This window comes from Pimephales promelas, chromosome 19 (genome assembly GCF_988280905.1).
Source record: "Pimephales promelas chromosome 19, fPimPro1.hap1.1, whole genome shotgun sequence".
Lineage (NCBI taxonomy): Eukaryota > Metazoa > Chordata > Actinopteri > Cypriniformes > Leuciscidae > Pimephales > Pimephales promelas.
In genome coordinates, this window is record NC_142787.1 from 30,956,546 (window position 1) to 30,984,490 (window position 27,945).

At 38.6% G+C, this 27,945-nt stretch overlaps 1 protein-coding gene across 2 annotated transcripts in view; it reads right to left on the minus strand.

The window, feature by feature from the left end:
- Positions 1-240: 240 nt before the first annotated feature.
- The window catches only part of LOC120482760 (rho GTPase-activating protein 7), a 67,599-nt gene continuing 39,894 nt past the window's right edge, over positions 241-27,945 (minus strand). Inside the window, exons 1-14 of one of the 2 annotated variants that reach the window (XM_089123601.1) lie at positions 27,294-27,505; positions 20,744-20,815; positions 20,559-20,640; positions 20,373-20,436; positions 17,074-18,257; positions 15,447-15,617; positions 12,135-12,294; positions 10,447-10,645; positions 9,339-9,552; positions 7,724-7,838; positions 6,227-6,448; positions 4,733-4,950; positions 3,036-3,209; positions 241-1,107 (exon numbers count right to left, since the gene is read on the minus strand). In XM_089123601.1, coding sequence (XP_088979727.1) covers positions 981-1,107; positions 3,036-3,209; positions 4,733-4,950; positions 6,227-6,448; positions 7,724-7,838; positions 9,339-9,552; positions 10,447-10,645; positions 12,135-12,294; positions 15,447-15,617; positions 17,074-18,257; positions 20,373-20,436; positions 20,559-20,640; positions 20,744-20,815; positions 27,294-27,306 — 3,015 coding nt within the window. In that variant the 5' untranslated portion in view covers positions 27,307-27,505 and the 3' untranslated portion in view covers positions 241-980. Of the gene's footprint in view, positions 1,108-3,035; positions 3,210-4,732; positions 4,951-6,226; positions 6,449-7,723; positions 7,839-9,338; positions 9,553-10,446; positions 10,646-12,134; positions 12,295-15,446; positions 15,618-17,073; positions 18,258-20,372; positions 20,437-20,558; positions 20,641-20,743; positions 20,816-27,293; positions 27,506-27,945 lie in introns of those variants that run through there. The other variant, XM_089123600.1, reaches the window with a different exon arrangement.

A 27,945-nucleotide genomic window follows, 5' to 3' on the forward strand; every position in this document is an offset into this window, starting at 1 on the left:
TTTACTCATTCGAATTGGTCGTGAGATAGCAAAGTCATATAGCGTACACCTATAGGATGGGTGTAGGGTGAGTAAATCGTTGATATAATTTTCATTTTTGGGTAAACTAACCCTTTAAAGATCAGATAAGAATTAAAATGGTGTATTACAATGTAAAAAACAGTCAGGCTAGTGATCGACCAATCAGAATCAAGTATTCCATAAAGTCATCAGAGCATCAAGAAATAAGTCAAGCCATGGTGTACTTCAATGATATATATATTTAAATAAAAATCTGTAACATATCAACAATACCATCACAAAAATATAAGTTATATTAGAAATTCCTCTTATAAAGTCAATATTTATAGTATAATTATAATATTTTGATTTGATCAAATGTGTAGAATCACAATTTGATCGTATAGTTCATGATAAAACTAAAATGCAATATAATTATAATGCGCCAGGTCATGTATATCACCAAATGGTCAATCAGATAATCTCACAAATAAATTAAAGCGATGGCAACTGAAAAACGCGCCTGTGGATCAGAGTCTCGGCTTCTGTACACAGTGTTTCTCATGTTTATGATGAAAGTGTGATATAGTTCCAGATCAAGTCACCCAGTCCATCCTTTAATGCTTAAGAACAGCAGGATTTGAGAGTTTGAGAGTCCCGTGGAACGGTCCTTTAAATGGGATGAGACATTTCATTACTCTGACACTCTCTCTTGTCAGTCTTGATAATGCGAAGTGCACCGGCTCTCCTGGTGCACCTCATCACACTGCTGTTGTTCAGTGTCTGCAGGCTGAATTGTCTTTGCATTGAAATGGTCCCGTAAGTCTCCACGGTACCGAGAGTCTGGAACAACTTTGAAGATTTCACTTCATCATCTCAGAGCTTTGGACCCCATTCGCTCGCTCACACTCACTTTATTTCTTTGTTTTTCGAGCCCACTCGTAGCTCTGGGATTGGAAAGCTGTCTGAGCTTTAATGGATTACTCTTTGGACTCCTTAGTATGCTTTGAGTCTTTTGTTTTGTGTCTAAAAGAGTCTTTCATGGCCATCAACACAGATGATACCTGGTGTCCTCCGACTTTATGGTGCCATTCTGGCGATCGACCTCTGATGAAAGAGAAAAGAGTGAAAAGTCAATATAGGGGTTCATGTCGCGTCATAACGTAAACCGAAGCTTTAAAGGAGTAGTTCACTTTTAAAAAAACTTTTGCTGATAATTTACTCACCCCCATGTCATCCAAGATGTCCATGTCTTTCTTTCTTCAGTCGAAAAAAGAAATTACAGGATTTTACTTCATATAATGGACTTCAATGGGGTCCAAACGGTTCAAGCTCCAAATGAGAGTTTCAGTGCAGCTTCAACGGGCTTTAAAAGACGATAAATAAGGGTCTTATCTAGCGAAACCAAAAAATTACGTTTTATAAGCTCAAATGCTCGTCTTGCTCTGTTCTGTGATGCGCGTTCGTGACTCTCCTGTTCGGACTCGTTCATCAAAATGAACAAATCTTTTTTCGAGTCATTTGGTTGATTCAATGAACGAAATGAACAAATTGACTCGTTCGAAAAATATTCGTTCATTTTGATGAACGAGTTCGAACAGGAGAGTCACGAACGCGCATCACAGAACAGAGCAAGGCGAGCATTTGTGCTTATAAAACTTAAACTTTATTTTTTTTTTTTAAATGAGTGATCGTTTCGCTTGATAAGACCCTTATTCATCGTCTGGAATCGTTTAAAGCCCTTTGAACAGTTTGCACTGAAACTGTCTTTTGGACCTTGAACCGTTTGGTTCCCATTGAAGTCCATTATATGGAGAAAATCCTGGAATGTTTTCATCAAAAACCTTAATTTCTTTTCGACTGAAGAAAGAAAGACGTGGACATCTTAGATGACATGGGGGTGAGTAAATTATCAGCAAAAGTTTTTTATAAAAACTTTATAGTTATTAATCCTGTAATTGTGGACAAATGTGGGCACAGAGGACTCAGGTGTGATTATAATTTTTATTTATTATAAATGTTATATCACTGTCTTCGATAAAGTTTTGTCTATCCATTTTCGGTGTTTTTTTTTTATTTTGGGGGTATTTTTGAATTTATTTACTTCAAAAAGTACCATATTTTCTGTGTAAAATAAATTATGCTTATTTTTATGCTTTTTTTTTCTTTTTTAATTTTTAACTACATTAAAATATCACTCCAATAAGTTCTTCGAGCTAAAACCTAAAGATGAAGTGACTTTGCTGTCACCTGGTGTCTTATTTTGGCTTATTTTAAATTACAGTTTTTCCCATTCATTTCTATGGGTGGCCATTTTTGACCCAAATACAAGATTAAGGAGTTTTTTTTTCACCCACTTAACATTGTAGAATTGAGTCAAAAAAAAAATGTGTGTGTTCAGGAGGAAAACTAAGGAAAAGTAGCCAAGTCTTGTACCGCTCAGATCAAGGGAAGTATTTTTTAAAAAATAAATCAAAACTAATTTGCCCACATTTGTCCAGAATGCGGTTTAAGGGTTCTGCAAAAAAAAAAAAAAAAAAAAAAAAAACGTTGAAAAAAAACTGATATAAATTTTTGGTCAAACCGCCCAGCAAACACGTAACGGTATTGTTTTTTTAAAAAAACGTGCTCTTTGAAACACGTTTTCAAAACACTCCCAACCCACCAATCAGTATTCGGCAATATAATGCTAACTTTGTTTTGACAGGACAAATACATGCAGCAGTCACAATAACGTATAGTGTCTCCCTTCACCTGCACTCTCAAATATGCCAGCTAGACAAGTTCCAGCCGGCGGAGGTAATATAATACGTCTCAATGATTGTGCCGCATGTTTGCGCTGTCACATCACATCCCCAGGAACGCATCTCAATTTTCAATGACATACAGTTTTCTGTATTACATTCCTGTGTTTCATTGAGTCAACCCTACAATATGAATCTATAGGGGCACTTGTAGACCAGCAGGGAACAAATTGATGGTAAAAGTAACGAAATCTTTGAGCCAACCATAAATTTGTAGCCTGAAATACACACCTCGTGTCGGTCCGGCAGAGGTGCGTGACTCTTGACTTTTTCGACCCCAGCGGCTCGATTAAAAAGAAGCTGCAGAAAACTTGCGCCCGTACTCCTCTGACAGCCACCGCGGCGTGCTCGACCGAGGTGGAGGACACAAACATAGACCCCGTGGGATGATCCGTTTGCCACGTCCTGCAGGAACAGACGGAAAAGTTGTAATTGAAAGATCCTGTAGGGCGACAGTGCAGGCGTATTCATATATGTGGGGTGGCTGGATTACAGCCATGGCAGCGGTTAACGGGATTACACGAGCATGCCATGACGTGCCGTTGTTAAGGGATTTACTCTTTACTGTGCTAATTTGTCACCGAATTTGCAAAATGAAATCCAGGATGGGACCCGTGTTAAGTTTCAATTTTCTGCTGAGAGGTTCACCTATTATCATTCCAGCAAGGTATTTTAGACATCAGTATAATTTGTCCCAGATGCTAATGCAGGGAATTATGCAAATATGAAGAGCAAAGCTCATTCTGTGAGCGTCGTTCCATTTCAAAGTACTTTATTGCCTTTGGGTGATAAGCCTTGAGTTTGGTTGAACGTTTGACCTTCTAAATATTTCTATTGTAATAGTTTTCAATTTCCCCCCCTGTTATTGAATTGTTATCATTAAGGATGATAATATATAGGACCCTATTTTAACAATCTATGTGCATGATCTAAAGTGCACGGCGCAAGTCAACTTTTGCTAGTTTAACGACGGGAAAAATAGTCTAAAAGGTTTGTCCCTAATCAAAAAAACTTTTGCTGATAATTTACTCACCACCATGTCATCCAAGATGTCCATGTCTTTCTTTCTTCAGTCGAAAAGAAATTAATGTTTTGATGAAAACATTCCAGGATTTTTCTCCATATAATGGACTTCAATGGGAACCAAACAAATCTTTTCTCGAGTCAACTCATTGAATGAACCAAATGACACGAAAAAAGATTCGTTCATTTTGATAAACGAGTTCGAACAGAGCAAGGCGACCATTTGAGCTTATAAAACTTAAACTTTGTTATTTATTTATTAAATGAGCGATCGTTTCGCTTGATAAGACCCTTATTCATCGTCTGGAATCGTTTAAAGCCCTTTGAACAGTTTGCACTGAAACTCTCATTTGGACCTTGAACCGTTTGGTTCCCATTGAAGTCCATTATATGGAGAAAAATCCTGGAAAGTTTTCATCAAAAACCTTAATTTCTCGACTGAAGAAAGAAAGACATGGACATCTTGGATGACACGGGGGTGAGGAAATTATCAGCAAAAGTTTTTTTTAAAGTGAACTGCTCCTTTAAAGGGGAATAGGTGTGTTTTGGTCATGACGTGCAATAAAACTAATTAGAGTTAATTTACATGATGGACTTTGCGAGCGGAAAACTGAACGCTTCTCTAGCGAGGAAACAATCGCGAGGAGACCATCTATGCGACTAAGTGTATGAGCGTTGTGGACCCGCACATTACTAAAACGCTATTTAAATAAAAAACAAATACAGCGCCATTTGACTATTTCAGTTGCCTGAAAATAGAAAGACGCCAACAATGCGACCGTATACACCTCGTTTTCAGACCAGCACGGCCATTGGCGCAAATGCATTTGCTGTTTAAACAACTTAAAAATGATAATTGCGTCAGGCTGAAACTAGCCAAACACACTTGTCGAGTAACTCTTTACCGTAACAGAACATGTTGTAGTGGTGGTCGGGCCCCTGCAGCCTGGAGTATGTAATGGTACACGTCTGCATCCTTGTCCAGAGTCTCCACCACCTCGCTGTGCAAGAGGTCTCTCTGCCACTGACTCTGTTCTCGTAACACGTGGTGGAAGACTTCCTGTTGCGGAGCGTCCAGTTCTGTCGTTCCTCTCCACAGCCGCAAAGGGTAACCATCCTCCACCTTCAAAAATCACATCAGAGTCATCACCTTCTTATCTTGGTTTGCAGGACGTTTATAAAGAGGAATTGCAACTGATTATGGCATCCTTTGTGCGCATAATATATTTATGCCTGGTTCAGATTACACAATTTTTTTTTTGTCTGTTCTGTGCGATTTTGACTCCTAAAATGGACAAGACACATGTCAGACCACACGTTGCTTCCTGACCTGTATTTATCGGCGCGCGTGATGTCATCGAGAAGGCGAAACTAGTCAAGTCAAGTCCAATTTTATTTCTATAGCACATTTAAAAACAACAGGGTTGCGCCAAAGTGCTGTACAATATCACAATATGCAATTTTAAAAGCAAAAACTAGTAGCGAGTGACTTCTGTAAACAAACAATGGATGAAGCGGCGAGTGTTGTGTTGGCTGTCCTGTGTTCAGAAAAAAGTAAAAAAAAGAAAGAAAACCCGACAATGGACACGTTCCCGGATTGCTCGAAGAGGACAGTATGGGCTGTCAATCCTCCAAAGAGAACTTGAGGTAAAATATCGTTTTCTTATAGATTTTTACTTTTAACGTTAGCACCATCGTCTCTCTTTCGTTTCGCTATTTTTGAAAGCTGTGTACGGAAAAGCTTCTGTGCTCCTATTGGTCAACCTCATACATGTGACGCAACCGTCATGGATGACCGGTAAAAAAATTAAACATGCTAGTCTTTTCGTTGTGATGTCGTGAAGTAGGTTGTCGCCCACTATGACACACTATACGAGATGATACGATTGATTCTTGCGTCCCGACACCCGTTGTCGTTTACGAATCCCCACGACACCCTACGTCAAACGGATCGTGCCAAAATCCCGCTAAAATCGTGTAATCTAAGAGACAATTGAAGATATGAGTTTATAGGATATATTTGTATTAGGAGGCCTTAATAGTTTGTACGGTTTTTTTTTTAAATTTATTTATTTTATTTTTTTTTTTATTAATTTTTTATTTTTTTTTATGTTCATTAATCTTGAAGATGCGAATCCTGTACAAATTGAGATATGCTAAGTTGTAATGATGCGAAAGACATCAATATGTGTCTATACTGTATTTAGTATTTTTGTTCTGGGTGTGTGTTTTATATGTTGGTAAAAAAGTTAATAAATATATTGAAAGAAAGAAAAAAAAAATCGTGTAATCTGAACCAGGCGTTAGACGACTTTCTCTAGAGGCGGGAATGCGAGTAGAGTCTAATTTGGGTCTCTAAACCCGATATTAGGATGTAAGTCGGAGGAGCACATACAAACCTTTTTATTCGCCACATCCACATGATCACAGCTCGAACAGGAGATCCACCTTTTAGACTTGTCTCTGACCTCCTTCAAGAGTTTTTGTGTGAGTAGAAACAGCCTGGCACGGTCTGGAAGTTCATTTTCTCCACAGTGAGACACAGAACTTAGACCTGCATCATTTTGCTGCGAATCTTCAGTAAAGCTGCCGGCTCCCTGCTCTTCCCAGTATTTCGGGATCTGTATTGATTACAGATATGTTTATGCTTGCATTTAAAATTTCCCAGCCCCTTAAGAAGCTTTGGTATAGGTTTGACTAGTCTAGTAACCATTGTGAGGGACCCCTTTAAAGGAGAAGTTCACTTTTTTTTTAAAAACTTTTGCTGATAATTTACTCGCCCCCATGTCATCCAAGATGTCCATGTCTTTCTTTCTTCAGTCGAAAAGAAATTAAGGTTTTTGATGAAAACATTCCAGGATTTTTCTCCATATAATGGACTTCAATGGGGTCCAAACAGTTCAAGGTCCAAATGAGAGTTTCAGTGCAAACTGTTCAAAGGGCTTTAAATGATTCCAGACGATGAATAAGGGTCTTATCAAGTGAAACGATCGCTCATTTAAAAAATAAGTAACAAAGTTTAAGTTTTATAAGCTCAAATGCTCGCCTTGCTCTGTTCTGTGATGCACGTTCGGGACTCTCCTGTTCGAACTCGTTTATCAAAATGAACGAATCTTTTTTCGTGTCATTTGGTTCATTCAAAGAACAAAATGAACGAGTTGACTCGGGAAAAGATTTGTTCATTTTGGCAACTATTTGAGCTTATAAAACTTAAACTTTGTTATTTTTTTTTAAAATGGCCGATCGTTTCGCTTGATAAGATCCTTATTCATCGTCTGGAATCGTTTAAACAATTTGCACTGAAACTCTCATTTGGACATTGAACCGTTTGGACCCCATTGAAGTCCATTATATGGAGAAAAATCCTGGAATGCTTTCATCAAACACCTTAATTTCTTTCCGACTGAAGAAAGAATGACATGGACATCTTGGATGACATGGGGGTGAGGAAATTATCAGCAAAAACTGTTGCAGTAGTTAAAAATAAGTAGCAGTTTTTGTTTTTCCAAAAATACATATATAATAATTTTACAATAATTTTCTTATTATTAAAAATGTGGCACATTAATTTCAGCTGAATGAATAATTAAATATTTTTAATAACTAAATGCAAGTCATATACAGAATAAATACAGAATAACTAATCAAATAAATATTTCAATACATATAAAATAATTAAATGCATATTTAAATAAATATAAAAATACAGGAAAGGAAGTGTGTGTATGTGTATTTTGTAATACCCCTAGTTTGGAACTTTTTTTCCCCTTATGACACCTGAGATTAAAAATCAACAACAAAAACAATTGTGCAAGAGAGCTCTAGATTGAGATTGCATGCCGCTGGAAGTGCTGATAGTCATTAGTACTGAACTCAATGCACATGATGCTTTGTACCTGGAAAAGGCGAGAGCATTCAGAAACCATATGAGACAGTCCCTGTGTTGCAGCCAGGTTCTCGCTCAGATCTCTCTGGTCCGGCCTCCCCAAGCTGTATTTCCTTTGTCTGGACCTGTGTCCAAAAGCAGAAATAGCACACGTTTCACACAGAGCTGCCTTCCAAGTTAGTAACACTCACCTATATGCTTTAACATTGACCCAGAGGGAAAAGGGGTATTGATATGCTATTAGACACTTGGGTTTCTTATGTTTTCTGTCTGGAGAATTTGAAATGAGGAATGGGTTTGCTGACACAAAGACTGCATTTCACAACACATTTAGTCAATTCGTTTGTTTTCTAGTGGTTCTTCTTATAGCAGCGCACTGAATCTGCTCAGCGGGAGGGTGAAGAGAGCGCGTTGGCTCCGTGGCAGCTGGCTTGCAGAAATAGGGGGAGTTTCTTCAAGTCAGCCTCTTAAATGCGTTTGCCCAGGCAGGAACGTGACGTAAGTGTCTCGCTTTCCAGAAAACCAACGAGTGTCTATAGCATCCCTATACTTCAGAGCCAAAAGTATTAGATAACTTGTTGTGGAACACATGCCAAACATTAGTCCTTATCTTCTCCGAAATAAAGTTTGAAGGGAGCAGATTTCTTCTAGAATCTATCGCCTCTCTCTCTCCTAGTGTTTCATTAACCAGATGAACTGTATTACAGATACAATATCTCCGTTATCTGTGAAATTAAAGCCAGATGTTGAATTGCGCTGTTACATAAGCAGCTCTCCCACAAAACGGACCCAAAAATTCTGCCATACAAAAAGATTTTGACTTTTCGACTGAAATTGATTGTAATATTACGAAAGAGTCTTAAAGGAGTAGTTCACTTTAAAAAAAACAACAACTTTTGCTGATAATTTGTCTTTTTTTCTTCAGTTGAAAAGAAATTAAGGTTTTTGATGCAAACATTCCAGGATTTTTCTCTATAATGGACTTCAATGGGGTCCAAACGGTTCAAGGTCCAAATGAGAGTTTCAGTGCAAACTGTTCAAAGGGCTTTAAACGATTCCAGACGATGAGTAAAGGTCTTATCAAGCGAAACGATTGCTCAACAAATCATTTTTCGTGTCATTTGGTTCATTCAACGAACGAAATGAACGAGTTGACTCTGGAAAAGATTCGTTCATTTCGATGAACGAGTTTGAACAGGAGAGTCACGAACGCGCATCACAGAACAGAGCAAGGCGAGCATTTGTGCTTATAAAACTGAAACTTTGTTATTTATTTATTAAATGGCCGATCGTTTCGCTTGATAAGACCCTTATTCATCGTCTGGAATCGTTTGAACAGTTTGCACTGAAACTCTCATTTGGTTCCCATTGAAGTCCATTATATGGAGAAAAATCCTGGAATGTTTTCATCAAAAACCTTAATTTCTTTTCGACTGAAGAAAGAAAGACGTGGACATCTTGGATGACAAGGGGGCGAGTAAATTATCAGCAAAAGTTTTTTTAAAAAGTGAACTACTCCTTTAAGTGTCGCCAAAATGGTGCATAAAATCTGGAGCTGGTTGCAATAAAAATGTGTATTGGACGTTGCAACCAATGCAATATTATATTAAAAAAATAAACTCTACCTCATGCTGGTTCTGTCTCTTTTGAAAGAGTTGAGGTGGAACAAAGAGGGCGCCAAGCACACGGCGATGTTGGTCGGAGTCATCTGGTTCTCCTTCACGCAGGAGACCACCTCCTGGAGGAAGAGGAGGAGGCTCTGAAGGGCTTCCCTGTTCTCATCAGGCAGGAGGTAAATGGCTGCTTGAACCCCCACAAACTGTTGATCTTTGGGGAAGTCTGTAGGGAAATCATCAATGCAGAATAAGAGCTTGGAAGCAGATGCTTCACTTTGTTTCAAAACAATCAATTTCAGCGGTTTCTTAAAGGGTTAGTTCACCCAAAAATGCAAATTCTGTCAGTATTTACTCACCCTCATGTTGTTCCAACCCCGTAAGACCTTCGTTCATCTTCGCAACACAAATTAAGATATTTAAGATATTAAGATCGCTCCTGCATACTAGTCCATAGGCTTCTTGAGGGAATGACAATTGATGGCCTCGAAAAGTCATTAAAGACATCGTTAAAATAGTCCAAGTGACTACAGGGGCTCAATCTTAAGTTTATCAAACGACGAGAACACTTTTGTGCACAAAAAAACAACAAAAATAACGACTTTATTTCAACTATTCACTTCCTTCTCCATGGGCCTGTAGTCAGTTAACGTAGTGTGATTGCGTAAAGCTACGTCACACGAAGGCTCACTATTGGCCGACGCTGGTCATGTGTGTGTGATGCGTGTGACGTACAATAACAGAAGCTTACGCTATTAAACTAGTAACCTGACTCGCGCAGAGGGAGAAATAAACCAATAGTTGAAATAAAGTCCTTATTTTTGTTGTTTTTTTGCGCACAAAAGTGTTCTCGTCGTTTGATAAACTTAAGATTGAGCCCCTGTAGTCACTTGGACTATTTTAACGATGTCTTTAATGACTTTTCGAGGCCATCAATTGTCATTCCCTCAAGAAGCCTATGGACTAGTATACAGGAGCGATCTTAATATCTTAAATATCTTAATTTGTGTTGCGAAGATGAACGAAGGTCTTACGGGGTTGGAACAACATGAGGGCGAGTAAATACTGACAGAATTTTCATTTTTGGGTGAACTAACCCTTTAAACTCTTTTCAACTTACATTGGTAGATGTGCAAGAAGGTTTCGCACAGTTTGCTGGAGAAGATGGGTTCGGGTAGGTCTCTGAAATACTGCTTCACCATGTCAGCCACATCAAAAGCCGACTGATTTTCAAAGGACACGCCCTCGGGGTCAGCCTCCACCATTTCCCTTAAATTTTGAATGCGGGATTTGACCCCAGACTTTCGGAAGAGCCCAACCTGTCGAGATATGTCACATTTATAAAGTGCAGGGGTCTCATTTATGAAGCGTGCATACACAAACGGGGCTGTAAACGTACGTACGCCAGTTTCCACGCAAAGGTTGTGATCTATGATAAAATAACATGGCAAACTCTGAGCCGTGCGTGCGCACATTCTGGACACAAAGGGAATTGGCGACACCGATGGTGAGCTGGAGTTAAATGTTTTTTTGGTCACTTTTTGACCGAAAATCGAAAGAAAATTATAGCCTATAAGCTACAGAAAGATAATAGCCTACAATTAAAATTTCACTCACCAAGCTTATCGCTTGAAGCCAATATCCAGCCCTTATTAAATGTCCGCGCTAACGAGCGCGTTGGGCCGTTAGTGAAACTGACGCACATATAGCCTATAATCTAACGGCAGATGAAGTAAAACCGCAAATCTTCACGATTTCTAAGAAATACAGTGCATGTTCTCAATAACAGTAAATAAAAGAATGATTTAAACTATGTTTTACTTCTGATATAAACATTTAGATTAAATATCCCATTCTCATTAATGGAGTTAAACACTTAAACTACATGAAATCATTACCGCGAAGTTACTTGTAATCGTTATTATATATTATATTATTGTGTTATATATATTATTGGGTTATATATATATATACTGTATATATATATTCAATAAATAGAAATATTTATTTGTTGCAGATCCAATGCTTTTGAACACTTTTTCTCTGGCATGCTGTGTTTTAATGTTTTCACTAGAAATAATTGCTAATCATGATAATAGCAGATTGTCTGAGAAAATAGGTCCATGCAAATAATGCAATAAAACCATGTCTATCTGTTTCCATTAAAAATATAAATTTATATAGGCCAGTGGAAAAGATTGAGAAAATCTCAAATTGTACACTAAAGAAGGCAAGGATATCGACTACTAAAAAAATAAATAAATAACAATATTTCATATTTTCCTAAAGTCTTATACCTTAACATGGTATCACGTGGATGAATAATCATATGCAGATGAGGATATGCATATTTAAACTAGGCGTTGTGAGCTCCATATATGGTTATTTCGGGGAGGAGACGCACATGCGCACAATCTTCGTCTGACTGGGATTTATAAAGTGAATTCTGCGCAGGTTCTGGCGTTCGAACGGTTTTATAAATCTGAATATTTGTTGGCATATACACCAATTTTGGCTTTTGGGCGCACGTACACTTTAGTCTCATGGGAAATAACGTGACTCTACGTATATTTAGTACGCCTCAGTTCAAATTCGCTGTATCTTAGTATCAGAGTGGTTGTGAAATACTATGTTTGCACTCTTTGAGAAAACATCAGAGAAATACTTTTATGCAGTATTTATTTGTTGATGTTTATGAGAATAATACTTCCCTTTTGCAAGAATAACTGCGATTCAATATAGCTTAATTTTCGGATGATTTTGCAAATTTAACTTTGTACATTCAGTCTCTATTTTTGGTCGGCATACCTGATCCAAGCACTCTGTCCTCAAGTACTCCATTGCTCTCAAAATGCTCGGTGGTAAAGGTTTTCCCGATTGCTGGACACTCTGGAGCAAAGGCACCTCAAACACCTTCCTGCTCTTATGTTCTGAAGGTTTAACCTTTCGGTAGACTTTCGGCACAGTCCTAGAATGGCAGAAGTGCAGAATGATGTATTTTGAGATTACTCACCTACATTAGTCTGAGATAATGATATGTTGTGCTAAATTAGCGGATTTATCAGCAGTGTTGTGAGGCATCGGCTATAATTGCTTGCATGTGTTGAACTGACATTTCATTTGTTTGCTGTGATAAGCTTCTTGTTGTTTTCTGTGTATGATCTAGTAGTAAAGAAATAAAGCAATTAAAATGGATGTAGTGGTTTTAATCTTTGAGTACATATTGGCCTGCTGGCGAAAGGCTCGTGATGAATTTCGAACTGTCCTTTTCGTTTAGCAAAGCCCATATTGATTTACATTATGAAAGGCCTTTTTTCATTAGACGGTGTAGTAGAGAAGATAACCTGACAGCAATTTAAGTCCTGCTTCTCATTATTTCTATATAAATCAGGTTCAGGGACCTCAAAGCCAATTAAATTCGCCAACTAATTCGTCAAAAAAATTGGATTTTCAAAATTTCATACAATCTAGGTTCTCTTGATAGCGTTAGCCTCAATTACCCCTTCATTTATCTTCTAGCCCAACTCTCCTCAACATCAAGCTTGGTTGTTCAATTAAAGACAATATCAATATCCACTCCTAGTGTCACAATGTGATTGTTTAGATTCAAGAGGCTCTGCATTCTGCAAAAATTAGCAATAGCCAGTCTCACATCTTATTGTAGAAGAAAATAAATGAACAATTAAAGATTTTGAATCAACGGCTTATCTGAAATCGAGTGAGCTGACACGCAGTTAAGATGCTGAATACTCAAGCAAGCGATCAATATGAATGTGGGGCTAGACTTAAAAGCGGTTTCTTTTGTAGTTAGCTCAGTGGTTGTTAAAACAAATAGCCCAATTATTCATCTCCCAAGATGTCAATTATCCTCTCCTCTTCAGCTTTAGCAATTGTTCTTTTTTGTCCAGTTAACTACACAAATGTGTAATCTCAAACATGTTATTAATTGCTCCATGGGGAGCTTAGTTCTCAGATTTGGGTTACAATATCAGGCAGGCAAAAGGGAAACATTTCCTATCTGATCTGATCAAAGAGTCCTTAAACATATTGAAATGTACTTCATGTGTGTTGACTTGTCGGGAGTGTCATCAATAGCCAATAGATAAGTATTTCCTGCACACTAACCCCCATCTACCATTAGTCTGTCACAAATTCATCCCATAATACTCTAGTATTGCCACAGAGTAACAGTTTATACTAGTGCTGTCAAACGATTAAAATATTTAATCGCGATTAATCGCATTAACTCGCGATTAATCGCTCGATTTTTATCTATTCTAAATGTCTCTTGATTTCTTTTTTTCTTGATTTTAATGCTCTTATCAACGTAGAAAAGTGGATCGGATTGCTTTGTGCAAATGTTTTTTTTATTTAAAACAACATTGGCATATACGGTGTTCAATTTCACACTAATATTCTCACTTGGAGCAAATAATCTCTCACGCAATGTAACGCTGTCCATCAATAAAAGGGTGAGCGAAATACTGACGAGGGGGCGGAGAATTTGCATCGTCTGTGTGCTTGGCAATCAAGTGGATCGGATTGCTTTGTGCAAATGTTTTTTTATTTAAAACAACATTGGCATATACGGTGTTCAATTTCACACTAATATTCTCACTTGGAGCAAATAATCTCTCACGCAATGTAACGCTGTCCATCAATAAAAGGGTGAGCGAAATACTGACGAGGGGGCGGAGAATTTGCATCGTCTGTGTGCTTGGCAATCAAGTGGCGTTTCAGACTGGACGTGCTGCGATGATGATTGCTCAGTTCACAACGACAAAACACACAGATCGCTTTGTTTTTTTTGGTCAATTGAACCATTTGGCAACTTTTTAGTAAAGTAAACTTTCCATTCAGGATCTTATTGGCATCCATTTTAGCGTCTCGCGCTCGTCATCCACTCAAAACGCAACGTTAATCAACTATTTGGCCGGCTCGCAAGCCCAAACGAGTGTGTGTGCCGTGTCTGTTGTTTTGTTTACGGTCTAGCTAGATCCGCTTGCGTTTTAGTCGTCGGTCGTCACGCATACCGTGATGCAAAAACGTGCAAAAAATAACAAAAAAATTTGCTAGGCCAAAAAGATTGTTAATCGCGCGATAAAAAAATTGACGCTGTTTGCGTTAACGCTGTTAATAACGCGCTTAACTGACAGCCCTTGTTTATACACTTTTCAGGGGAACGCGAACCTGTTAAACTGCAATCGGAGAAAATTGACATCGAACCTTTAATTTTTAATAAGATGACGTGAGTTGGGGAGAAAAACAATTCTTAAAGGAGAACTCCGGCAAAAAATGAACCTTTGGTCTACAAAAAAAAATGGTACCTAGTCAACCGTTCTTCATGATAATCGAATGTAAAGAGTTTTATCTCTAAAAACTATTTAGCGTATAATGCTAGTAATGGGGGCATTGACTAAGTAAAAAGAACTCGCTAGTTTATACCACTAATAAGGCTCAAAATAGCCCCACACTAACACAGTAACATAATGAGGCTCCATACACGCAAAACGAAGCATTGAGAACTTTGTAAGTGTACAGACCGTTTAATAAAAAGATACTTTATAAAGACGGTTCACTTCGCGTATACAGACAGGAGCCATCTTAAAAAATAGTCTCGATAAGTCGATCCCCGAACGTCGTGCTGAGTGAGCTGAACTGTATGAACGGCGTTCGGGGATATACGCTAAACAGTTTTTAGAGATACAACTCTTTACATTCGATTGTCATGAAAACAAATCTCAGAGAACGGTTGACTAGGTACCGATGTTGACTAGGTACCGCCGGAGTTCTCCTTTAAGAACCCATTGTTACTCATGAATTGGACATCAATGGACTCATTTTCATTGTTAATTTATATCTCGAATCACAGTGTGAGAGTGTCTTCCAAAATGGTAAAAAAGAGCAAGACTCATGCTGTGTCATGCAACCTATGGTGTGAGAGGGTTCACTCACTCACTATTCTCGAAACCTCGTCTATTTTGTCTGCTGGGAGACTTTCCAAGGTTGCAACTCAGCATTAATAATGAATGAATCTCTAAACCGCAGGTCTCTCACTCTCATTGTCTAGCAAGCTACTTTTACCAGATTGTGTCTATCCCTCTTCCCCTCCCATCTTACCAGTTCCAGCCTTGTTTGCTGAAGGGTGAGTGCTTGTCCATCAGAGCCGTGAGCCGGAGAAGGCTCAGTCTTTGCAGCATGGAGACATGTGGTGCTGATTTTGCCTGTATGCCCGTGCTGGGGTTGCTCAGTGAAAGCATCTGTGCACTGGACCAGTGGGGCCTCTGAATTCTGAAATGTAGGAAGCGAACCAACTTTTGCATGAATACGCTTTGCTCTTTATCAAATGCGTGTACACTAGATCAGCGATTCCCAAACTGTGGTCCGTGAGGGTACTGCAGGTGGTCCGTGAAAAGGCAAAATAAAATATAAAATATTTTACCAAGAAATTCCCGTTAAAAAAAGGAAAAAGAATATGTAGGCCTTTATTTATATAAAATGTAAATTAAATTGTAGAGATGTGGAGGGTGACAAAGGGGGATATTACGTTCATATCTGAATTAATACGATTTTGCTAAATCGTACATATTTTACGAATTATGAATTCGTACAAATGACCTACCCCTAACCCCGCCCCTAAACCTAACCATCACGTGGGTTTAGACAAATCGTACGAATTAGTACGAGTGAGGTCGCACGAATTAGACACTTTTTAATCATGCGTCGAATTCGTACGAATTGGTCGTGAGTAGGGTTGGGTATCGAGAATCGAGTATCGATTGGAATCAGGACTAACTTTTCGTTTTTCCCGGAATCGTTCAAAAGTTAAAATTTCGATTCCCAGTTTCGATATTCACAGTCCGCCGAGTGGAAGAAGAAACCGCCGAACAACACCAACGAAGAAGCGTCTACCGGAAGTGTTGGCATAACCGCGCGAGTCGAACATGAGTAGCTTACGTCGGCGGTCCAAAGTGTGGCTTCACTTTTCTAAAAATAACGAAATCTCGGCAAAATGCAAAATTTGTGACAGAAGGAGTATTTCCTTCAGAAAGGCCGTTGGTTAGCAAGGTTAGCTAAACTTTTCTGACCCCGCCTCTTAAAAGAATCGGAATCGAGAATCGTTAGGAACCGGAATCGAAACAAGGAATCGGAATCAGAATCGTTCAAATTCAAACGATACCCAACCCTAGTCGTGAGATAGTGTTGCAACATCGGGCTGGCAAATAGACTCCAATGGCTTTTCCTTTTGACAACTTTATTTTTAATCTGGAATAACGTTAGGCCTACTGTGTTTGCTTTAAATGTGTAACGTTATAGGGCAGAGGCAAATATGTTCTCATTATCAAATCACATGCATAGCCTTTATAGGCAGTTTAGGCCTATATGAAACGAAATGTTTATAAATGGAATGAATAAGGCCTGTTATTATTTTAATTTCCAGTTAACGTTAGTTTCTCTGAAATGTTTTGCGGACGTGCTGTTAAGTGGACAAACTCAAGCCTACTTTTTGAGGACTCGTAGAACTCCGTAGATTAACGTTAATAAAATCGATAAAGGTTTTGAAATGCTGTGTTCTCATTACTGTATAGATTTGGAAATAAGCCTGTGGTTCAAAGGAACCTGATTATAATGTGTAATATCATAATATGTGTATTATGAGGTGGTCCGTGAAAATTCTTGATTACGAATAGTGGTCCCCTGCACTAGATCCAGCTGCCTTCATAAAATGGTGGTTTGTGTCTCTTACCTGTGATCACTGTGCTCTGTAGGCTGAGCAGTGTGTGCAAACGCTTCATCCGTCTCTTCTGGCTCTTTGATCTCAAGGTGGATGTCAGTCAGAGAGGAGGGCGAGGGGGAACCCGAGTGGGAAAAATCTGAATCCCCATCCTCTGACAACTTATCCGTCCACGAGGTCACCAACTGCTGCAGGCCACAAATGCGTTCCATCACACTGTCCAAAGCAGAGAAGACGTCGTCGTCCAAAATCTGCATGTGATCTGGGACTGGGACGTTGTCATAAATGCTGACGCGGTGATCACAAGTAGCCAATGGGCTGCATGTTTGTTCCTGGTCCTTGGAGCTACTGCTTCTGCCTCGGTAACCATGGAAGCTTCCGGTCCTCCAGTTGACCGAGGTGTTGTCGATGGGTGAGAAGGCGTTGTCGTGGGAGAGCACAGTTGGGAATGTGCCTGGCTTGTGTCCATGGGGAATTTCAAAGATGGGGTTGATTTGTGTGTGGCCGTCGTCTTGTTTGGTCGGCCCGGGGCGTTTGCAGTTGCTCCGCACCTTGGTCACTGGGCTAGGCGTGCTGACCGTGCTGCTGCTTTCCGAGGGACTGCTACTGGATCCCGAGGGCGGTGTGCTGGATGCAGGACTTTCGGTCTTGTCTTGGAGCCTTGCTAGATCTAGACATTGGAGATGCTTTAGCCTTTCCTCGCCAAGACCTTCCTGGATAATTGGTCCACTTATGACGAGTCTTGCTTTTATGCTTCTGGTGTGTGGGTGTAGTGTGCCTCCGGTTAATCTGAGTTTCTCCATCTTTCGGAGAAGGCTTTTTCCTTTTTTAACTGGAGGCTTCTCAGCAAGGCACTCTTCACTGCCCAACGGGTGATGTTCACTAGGGGACGGAGGTCTGCTGGACGATTTGTAGTTCGAGGAGCATCTGGAGGAGCTACGACTTTTCTCGGGTTCCTCTGCCGTTGTGTTGGGAGCGCTTCCCCCATCGCTGTCCGCATTACTGGAGCTATGAGTGGAGCAAAGCTCATGGCATTCACCGCTATCGGAAAGAGAGGCCTCACAGCATCTCCTATAACTTGAAACGGGGCTGTTCGGTGAGTGCTCGTCATCCACACGTATCCATCGCCGGCTCTTTCTGTCGAATGACCATTTTGGGCTGATTGCATAGACGTCTTCTTCCTCCTCTTCATCTCCCTACATGAACAAATCAATGGGTTATACGAGCCTGTTCTCATGCTTTGGCGTCATATAGGTGACGCCATATGACGTTTTGGCGAAATACTACGCACATGACACCCTTTAGCGTCAATATAACACGCAGAACCCAAGGCTTCATAGAGGAGGCATCCTTTATCGTCAAAATGAGACTCAGACACTACCCCAGACCTAAACCTACCCATAACCAGTGGTGGAGGAAGTACTGAATCTCAGTACTTAAGTAAAAGTACAAATAACCAGATAAATATTTACTTTAGTAAAAGTAGAAGTAACACAATGACAACCATACTTAAGTAAAAAGTACCTGATTTTAAATGTACTTTAAGTATTAAAAGTAAAAGTACTTGCATAACAATTGATTCTCTTAATGACCATTTTCTAATCATTTAATTCTAACTCATTCAACCTAATACTCCTATAATGATGTTCAATAATGATGGAAAAAAAAATGTTGTCACCATTTCTGAAACAAGCTTGCAATTCGGCAATATAAACCATGCTTATCCTTACTGTATGTTAATAACTATGTTTGGCAGTAGACACGTAAAAACAAATTTTCGCGTATAAATTGCACGATAAACACACTGCGTCCGAGACGCATTTAGTTGATGTATCTATGGCAACCAAACGTCACTGGTGAGACAAACGTGCAACGAACGGACGGTCAGATTACGTTTTGGCAGGGGAAAACTGATCAGAAAATGTAATGAAAATATAACAGAAGTTGTAGAAATGTAGTGGAGTAGAAAGTCTAATAATTGCTGCAAAATGTAACGAAGTAAAAGTAAAAAGTATGCACTATTTATTCTACTTAAGTAAAGTAAAGATACGTGAAAAATGTACTTAAGTAAAGTAACAAAGTATTTGTACTTCGTTACGTTCCACCACTGCCCATAACAGTGCGTGTTATATTGACGCTAAAGGGTGCCATGTGCGTAGTATTTCGACGAAATGTCATATGGCGTTACTTATATGACCCGTCACTCGTACACACCGCGACGAATATTGGCGCGCGTTATTCGTCAGCGTTTTTCAGCGCGTTTTTTGTGTTCACACCCAAGCGATTTTCGCTGACGATGAGCCGAGTGAACATGCAAATTCATTCCCTGACATTAGATGGCGCCAATTTGCTCTGCAATAACAGTTCTCTTTTATCAAGATGTTTGTAGTCACAGTCGTGTTTGTCTTCCTGGCAGTGTAGACCATAGATATCTATATAAAGACTAGATATATCGTCCACGCTGCTGGCCAATGGAGGTCGACGTCTGCACCTGGCGGCCATCTTGTCACAGGCAGCTCGCTCACTCGTAACATTGTGTTAATGGTACATGTACTATTTAAATGACCATAACTTGCTCAATTTTCTACCGAACGGTTTGTTTTGTTATAAACGTCAGAGATGTAGTTATGACACTGCATACTTATGAATAATAAATGTATAAAAAATAATCATCCAGATAATTATAGCCACGTTAATAACGTTTGTAAGAAACCAAACCGTTTGTAAATCCGTCAAGATTTAAACGAGATAAGAGTATTTGTGTTCGTGCTGACCAACTCATCTTACATCAGCTTGCCTGTGACAAGATGGCCGCCGGTGATGACGATGGAAACTCCGCCGTAACACATCTAGCCTTTATATAGATATCTATGGTGTAGACGGCGAAGCTACTTGGCGTATATCTTCTTCGCCGTTATGTATGCGTGCTCGGCAAGACCGTTTTGTGTTTGAGCGCCCCCAAGTTGTGTTTTACCGTAACTTCAGAAGCTCCAAACACGTGAGCAAAAGCGCCAATCTCATTGGTCGGATGGTTTTTGACGGCGCGCGTCAAACTAAAAAATGAACCCGAGGCTTTTTTTTTTTAATTATGCTTTTACGCGTCGGTGTGCACACTCACATTGGCGCCCTTTGTTAAACGTCGGCGAATAACGTGTGCGAAATTCGTCCCGGTGTGAACAGGCCTAAAGGATGAGAATGTGTTGGCTTATACACAGCGAAGGATGGTGGAAAGGAAACTTTTGCTCAGGCTTTCTTTTGTTTATCTACTATGTTTACATGCATCTTCTCTTAGAGTTTTCTCTCACACTTACTCTTCTTTTGGACCGGCTCAACTCCAGCTTCATCTCCACGCACTTGTTTAAGGTACTTAATCTCCTGAAGGCAAAAGAAAACATTGATGTCAAACAGGAAGACAGCATGATGTTCCCCTCAAATTCCTGCCACTGTGATTAGCAAGAAGCGCTCGTTCTACGTCAGCATAGTCTCAAAAGCACTACCTGCATAGAGAATCTAAGGCATCCTTATCCAGAAATTCATGATCACTCTTCACCCAGTCTATGTCAATAGGGAAACAGCAATCTGGAAAGCAAACAAATTAAATTGAATTGCAGTACAATAATATTTGCAATCTATTAGGACACATTAAAGTATGCAATGAGAAATTATGAAAATAAATATTTACCGGTGAATAACTGTGCATACTGAGGGAAACCAGCTGCATGGAGCCAATCACAAGCCTCCTTCGCTTCTATCTCTACAAAAGAGAATCAGCGCATATGAAGTATGTTATTTCTGGTTGTTTAGCTTTTAAGAGGCAAACTATTACCACTTAATTCAATTTATTTTTTAATTAACATTGAAAGTGGAGCATTTTTTTTGTTCAAAGCCACCCCAAGTTTATTATCAACCATCTTCTCATTTCATTAATTTCATGTGGATTAAAAGTGGAGGCTGGCTAATTTGCTGCTAATTGAATGTCTTTGGCTTTTACATGGTTGACCAAAAGAAGACATATGGTTTCAGCCTTTCTTGCTGCTTCTATTCCTCTGTCACTCATTTGCTTTCACATTTTTCCTTCCTGAACACTGCCAGGAACAGATGGTGGAAACAAATCCTTTCTTTGCACTGACTGGCGATCCATAAAACCTTTGCATAGGAGTCTATCTTTCTCATGAGTGGCGAAGGGGTCAGGGGAAGACAGCTGGATCTGTGCTGCGAAGAACAGATGGCTCAGATATGTAAACACAGGGACCGAGTTAATGCCGCCACTCCCTGCTCTGACGCAGAAGTGGCCTGTAAAGTCATGTAGCTGAGCAGACAATCTGTAGGTTACCACCATGGCTTGCATTACTGTAGCTTATCTGGGCTGCCAACATGACATCATGACTTTTGCGTAAACATACACGCCACTTTCAAGTCAACTGGCGTGTTATCTATACGCATTTTGAGCTATCCACGTGTATGTGTGTGTGTGTGCGTGCATGTACACGCCGTTAAATGTACGAGTGAAACGAAGCAAAATGTAGATCTACATCTGGGGAGCGATATTTTTTTTCCCTAGGATGGTAGGGGAAGACTTATAAATGCTATTAACCCCAGTGACGGGTAGGTTTAGGGTGGGGGTTGGGGTCAATCATATATTTATATTAGAGCCAGACCGATTTATCGGCCGATATTAGGCGTTTTCCAAACTATCGGCATCGGCAGTTATAATGAATATAATAAATGAATATTTCAAAAATAAAATAAAAATGGACGAAACTCGCTTCAATAATGTCATGAGTGTTGGAGTTGTATAGTTTGTCCACCAGAGGGCGCTATACACCGTCCCTGTTGGCAACTCTCGTAAATAACGCGGCACACATCCTATGCATAAAAGTTAGCTTTTCTTTTACATGTGTGTGAAATCCAACGCCAAGTGTGCGTTGCAGACTGTCGTTCTGTAATGGATTTAGAATCGCTAAATACAGTGGTGTGAATAAGTGTTGGCACCCATGCTAAAGTCGCCTAAAAAGAGGAATAAAAAATCATCGTTTGGATATTGATCTTAATGCCTTAATTAGAAAAATGAGGAAAACTCCAACCTTTAAGGACACCAATTTTCTTTGTGAATGAATAATGTATCATAAATAAATAAATGTTTTCCCTTAAAATACAGGGTGCATAAGTCTGGGCACCCCTATGTTAAATTCCCATAGAGTCAGGCAGATTTTTATTTTTAAAAGCCAGTTATTTCATGGATCCAGGATAATATGCATCCTGATAAAGTTCCCTTGGCCTTTGGGATTAAAATATCCCCACATCATTACACTCCATTCACCACACCTAGAGATTGGCACGGTTTTACTTCAGTTAGCCTAATAGCTGGTTTGATTTGCATTGAAAGATGATCTTATGGAAAGTACCCCGTGCCAATCTCTCGGTGTGGTGGAAGGTGTGTGATGATGTGGGGATATTTTAACTCCAAAGGTCAAGGGAACTTTATCAGGATGCATATTATCCTGGATCCATGAAATAACTGGCTTTTAAAAATAAAAATCTGCCTGACTCTATGGGAATTTAACATAGGGGTGCCCTGACTTATGCACCCTGTATTTTAAGGAAAAACATTTATTTATTTATGATACATTATTCATTCACAAAGAAAATTGGTGTCCTTAAAGGTTGGAGTTTTCCTCATTTTTCTAATTAAGGCATTAAGATCAATATCCAAAAGACGATTTTTTATTCCTCTTTTTAGGCAGCTTTAGCATGGGTGCCAACACTTATTCACACCAACGTAGTAGGTTTTAAAAGGCAGGCAGCAACTGATGATTGAAAATGGTTTGATGTAGCTTGATGGAAAGAATTTTTTAAAAAAAAAGTGCAGGTAAAGGGATAAGCAAGCTGATATTGTAATTATAAGGTAGCTTATAAGGCAATGTAGGGACTAATTATTATTTTATTTATCAGAACTTTTGATGTTGCTCTGTTCTGTTGTGACAATAGAAACAAGTTTCTTTTTAAAATGCATTATCATATTATTGTAGTTAAAACTCATAAATAACTACAAATAACTAATGTTAGGGAAATCTGTTAGTTTTGTTGCGCGTTTCTGAAATTTAAAACAAATATCGGCCGATATATCGGATTTTAAAACCAACAAATATTTGTATCGGTATCGGTCGGGTTCTAATTTATATATGCAGTAATAAGTCAACGGCGTTCATAAATGCGCTGAAAAGTGATTATGCGTGTTGATAGCGCGCCAAAAATGGAAATACGAATTGGCGTGTCATACACACGCAATTTCATGAGGTCAGCATGGGGCTGCTGAATTCTGGTCTGAATAAATGAGCATTGCAGATCAGAAGTTTCTCAGACAGTGGGTGTGAATCTAGAAGGCACATACTCTGATGCAATAACTGCTACCGCTGCAAATTACCCAGTTCCAGCCATTTTCTTAGAACTCTAGCATGGGAATTATGTAAGTGTGATCGTATCACAATGCCTCTCCACTGTTTAATAGAGCTGAGCAGGGAAAGGCACTTCCTTTTCTAAATACCTCAGGCGGCCCTACAGGAAGTTGTGCTTGTAGGGTTTGGATGCTGATAACAGATGTGGCTTGTGATTGTCCTCTACAAACATCTGAATGGTCTGGGAGGGTCTTGGCTAATGGTGCTACGTGCTGCACAGGCTGTAAGCTATGAATGATACAAAACGCTGTTAGATTGGCTGGCTGATATCTCACTCCAGGTCGAAGCCACGTAATAAAGTGCTACAGCAGGACCCCTGGGGATTCAGCGACTGCCATAAACACCAATCTTCAGAGGAGTCGATTGACATGAGAAATGCATCTATGGGACCCCTGAGGGGTGGTGAACATCATGTTTGGCTGACATCTTGAACAGTTCTAACCTGGAGAGTCTCAAGCAGAGCAACCTTTAGCTTTTGTATAAGTTTAGGAAGAAATTCAACGGATTTTTCACTTTGAAATTAATTTTTGATATGTTTTATCTTACCTCAAGGGCATCCAAGATGTAGTGTTGCCACAGTATTTTCAATTTTGACATTTTTCAGTCAAACCGTTGTTGTCTATCAGTCATACACTGGAGGTGAAGGGAGAGCATGCACAGAGAAGTCCAAATTAAACATGATTTAATGACTCGTATATGTAAGTACACATTGATGGCCTAAGACACGAAACGAGCGGTTTGTGTGAGAAAACCAACAGTATTTATATCGTTTTTACCTCGTGTAATCACCGTGATCTGAATCAGTTGTTCAATGTCCAACTGAACCGAACTGAATCAGTTCAATGTTACGTCGGAAGTGATCGCTTGCGTGTGACGTCACTCAATATTTACACGGAGATTTCGGAAGTTTTACCTTTTACTAAACATATTTAGATTTACCGAAATCGTCTTCCATTGCGGTTTCCCGTATATCTAAATATGTTTAGTGAAAGGTAAAACTTCCGAAATCTCTGTATAAACAAAGAGTGACGTCGGCGCGCAAGCGATCACTTCCAGACCGAAGCGCCCGTGCTGTCAGATCATTTTGTCATGGCGATGATTACAAGAGGTAAAAACGATATAAATACTGTTGGTTTTCTCACACAAACCGCTCGTTTCGTGTCTTAGGCCATCATACATCAATACTTACATTTACGAGTCATTAAATCATGTTTAATTTGGACTTCTCTGTGCATGCGTTTTGGTGGACCCCCTTAGCCTCCAGTGTATGACTGATAGACAAGAATGGTTTGACTGAAAAATATCAAAATTGAAACTACTGCGGAAACAAAGACACCTACATCTTGGATGCCCTTGAGGTAAGATAAAACATACCAAAAATTAATTTCAAAGTGAACTATCCCTTTAAGAGAACTAAAGGTTTCGTGAGAAGTCTAGAGAAGTATATTTGCGTTAAGATTCAATTGTCTGAATATATACGTATGTACTTAGCCTATGTTTGATAATAATAGAATACAGTGCAAGTACAGTTCAATAAAATAGAGGTCTCATTCGTTTCATTCAAAAAGTATCTCTAGGACTTAATGTGTTAATAGTTTTGATTTGTCATTGTACTTTTATAAAACCTGTATTCACATCCAAGATGATCACATTTCATATTCATTCGTAGAGTTGGTACAAACCTGTAAAATTGAATGTGTGGAAGATAACTGAGATTCACGGCTTAAATAAGCCAGTTAAACGATGAGGGATTTTTTACTCCCTTTAAATCTTTTTAAATTGGGTTTTGACAGCAGTGCAAGTCAAACGCCCCACAGGGAGAAGGTCTGCTGCTCCAATGTGTTCTCATGAATATTTGCATGTATTTTATGTAAAATTTGGTTTAACCACACGCCCATTTACTTGCATTACTCAGTCAGATACTAATATGCAAAGTATTGATAGCGTCTAAATGTAAATGTAAACAAATATAAACAACTCTAAATGTAAACAACTCTCTATTCAAAGTGTGACGTACTGTATAAACAAAGCTACAATTTAAAATTAATAAAAAGAAATCCATTACTTATGTAATATGTATTTTGTTTTCCTCGGGATGTGGCAGTTTGCTAAATATGGACCTATAAAATGCAAATGATTATGAACCTAATCCAATTTAATCTTACACTGTAATCCAAATTTTCCAGAACAGGAACAGAACCTAATTCAAATCTTTTTGAAGATCAGCTGACAGCAGTGGCAATCCATCCGTCACTCAAGTGGCCACGCCCTTAATTATGCGGAACTTTTAAAGAGTTCTAAACAAATGCACCCCTCTCACAGTTGATACATCAAGAGTAAAAGTGACGAGCTTTGTAATAATCTCCAGATGTGGCCGAAAAAGTTTTTGAGTCATGTAAACACATTTTCCATAACTATGAACCCGCACAGCTGTTTTCGTTCTGACAAATATGCCCCATTTCATCAGTGACGGGACTGATTTCGATGAAAATCTTGGCAGGTACAGAACAATGAGGTCATTGGGATAATTGTTCAGACACACTCTTGTTACTCCTGGTTGCTAACAACAATATTTTCATAGATCAGATGAGAGACTCTGTGACAGTTAATCAGAGATCATTACTGCATGTACAAATCTTTGCAAATTGTCAGATATATCGCTGATAATGCTCAATTTAAAGCATAGACAGGTAAAGACAGGTAATAACATGCAACATCCTCTAATAACACTTACTTTGTTTTTCAGTGACAAAGTATGCACTCTTGATTACTAAGTGGGCTTCTGATTTTCAATCGAACAGTTGTATTCATCCAATTAAATTATGTTCATGCTTGTTCTGCTATATTTATTAGATGTGGCCACACATAAAATAGTCATAAAATGGCTCAGATCAGCCTTAGATTCATTTGACATAAAACTTAAGCATCGTTTAACCCTCAATCGGGTCATGGGGTCCACTGTAAAAAATATTGTTGGTTTAACTTAAAAAAGTAAGTAGCCTGGTTGCCTTAAAAATTTTAAGTTCATTGAAATGGAAAAAGTGAGTTAATACAACGGAGAATGATTTAATCATCAGAAACTCAAAATTATATGTTATCTGAACTAAATAAATTATTTAAGTTGATTTGACAAAAGAAAAAAAATATTGTGATTACAAATCATGAAAAGATTTTTTTTTTTTTTTTACAGTGGATCTATTCGACCCCAATCGACTTTTACTTCATAAAAAAAGTTTCCCTTCATCTCAGTGGAATAAGATTTTGTGACTTTTCATACATTATCTATCTATATACACACACACACACAAAACTGGGCTTGATTCGGTTGTTCTGAAGGTATGTAAGAAAAAATTTTATACTTCTGGTCTTCGGGGTCAATATGACCCCACCTTGAAATGAATGGGAAATGTGAAAAAACTAAATATATTTTATTCATGTGTCAAAAAAAATTTAAATTAATTTTTTTTTTACACAGAAATGAAGGCCTATAGAGCATACATGCAATGTATCATTAATCATTAAAAAATGGTGTAGTTGAGGAATTGTGTGGTATCTGGATACAAAAGTACTAAAAAACACAGCATTAATGAATAGATGAGAAGTAAAAAAAAAAAAAAAATAGATATAATTTGTATGATTAAAAATGTATATTTTTTGTACAATTACTCAATAAATTGTTGGGGTTGTATAGACCCTGAAGCCCAGAAGTGTAAACAGGAATCGAAGACCATTTGAAGGTTAAAATAAAAATGAGCAGACATAAAGATTATTACTTACTTGTAATGAGCATTGTTGTTCGTTTGGTTCTTACGGAGAAATGTCATACAAAAAACTAAGTGTAGCAAATAGTTTTAGACATTACCACACAAAAAAAAAAATAAAATAAATAAATAAATCTTGGCAAGAAGCTTCAAGCTTCCAAATAATAGATGCAAAGTATTGCTACTTTATGGAGAAAGCTACTCATTCACACTGGTCATCATAATGAAATCACAGGAAAGGCATTCCCCTCTTTCCTCACTGGACCAAACCAAACTCAACTTTGACTGGGTGGGTTGATCCCAAAGTAAACAATGACTTTTGCCTGGGTTATTTACAGTGAATGCCTCGAATTATTAAGCATCTGTTGAAAATTGTTATGTTTGGTCATTCATGTAGTAAGTATGTTGAATGGCTTGTATATATGTGTATAAATCTAAGGCATTGCACTGTATAACCTTTTAGTTTATTAGGAATTTGCCTTAACCCCATGAGAACCAAAACCGCGTCTCTGTGTTTTTTCACAAAGCTGCAAAAATACTACGTCTTTAATGGTAATTTAAATAAAATCAGTACATGATTATAAACTATATGGGTCTTCTTTTTTGTGTGCATAAAAAAAAACTAGGGCTGTGCAAAAATTAATTGCGATTAATCGCATCTAAAATAA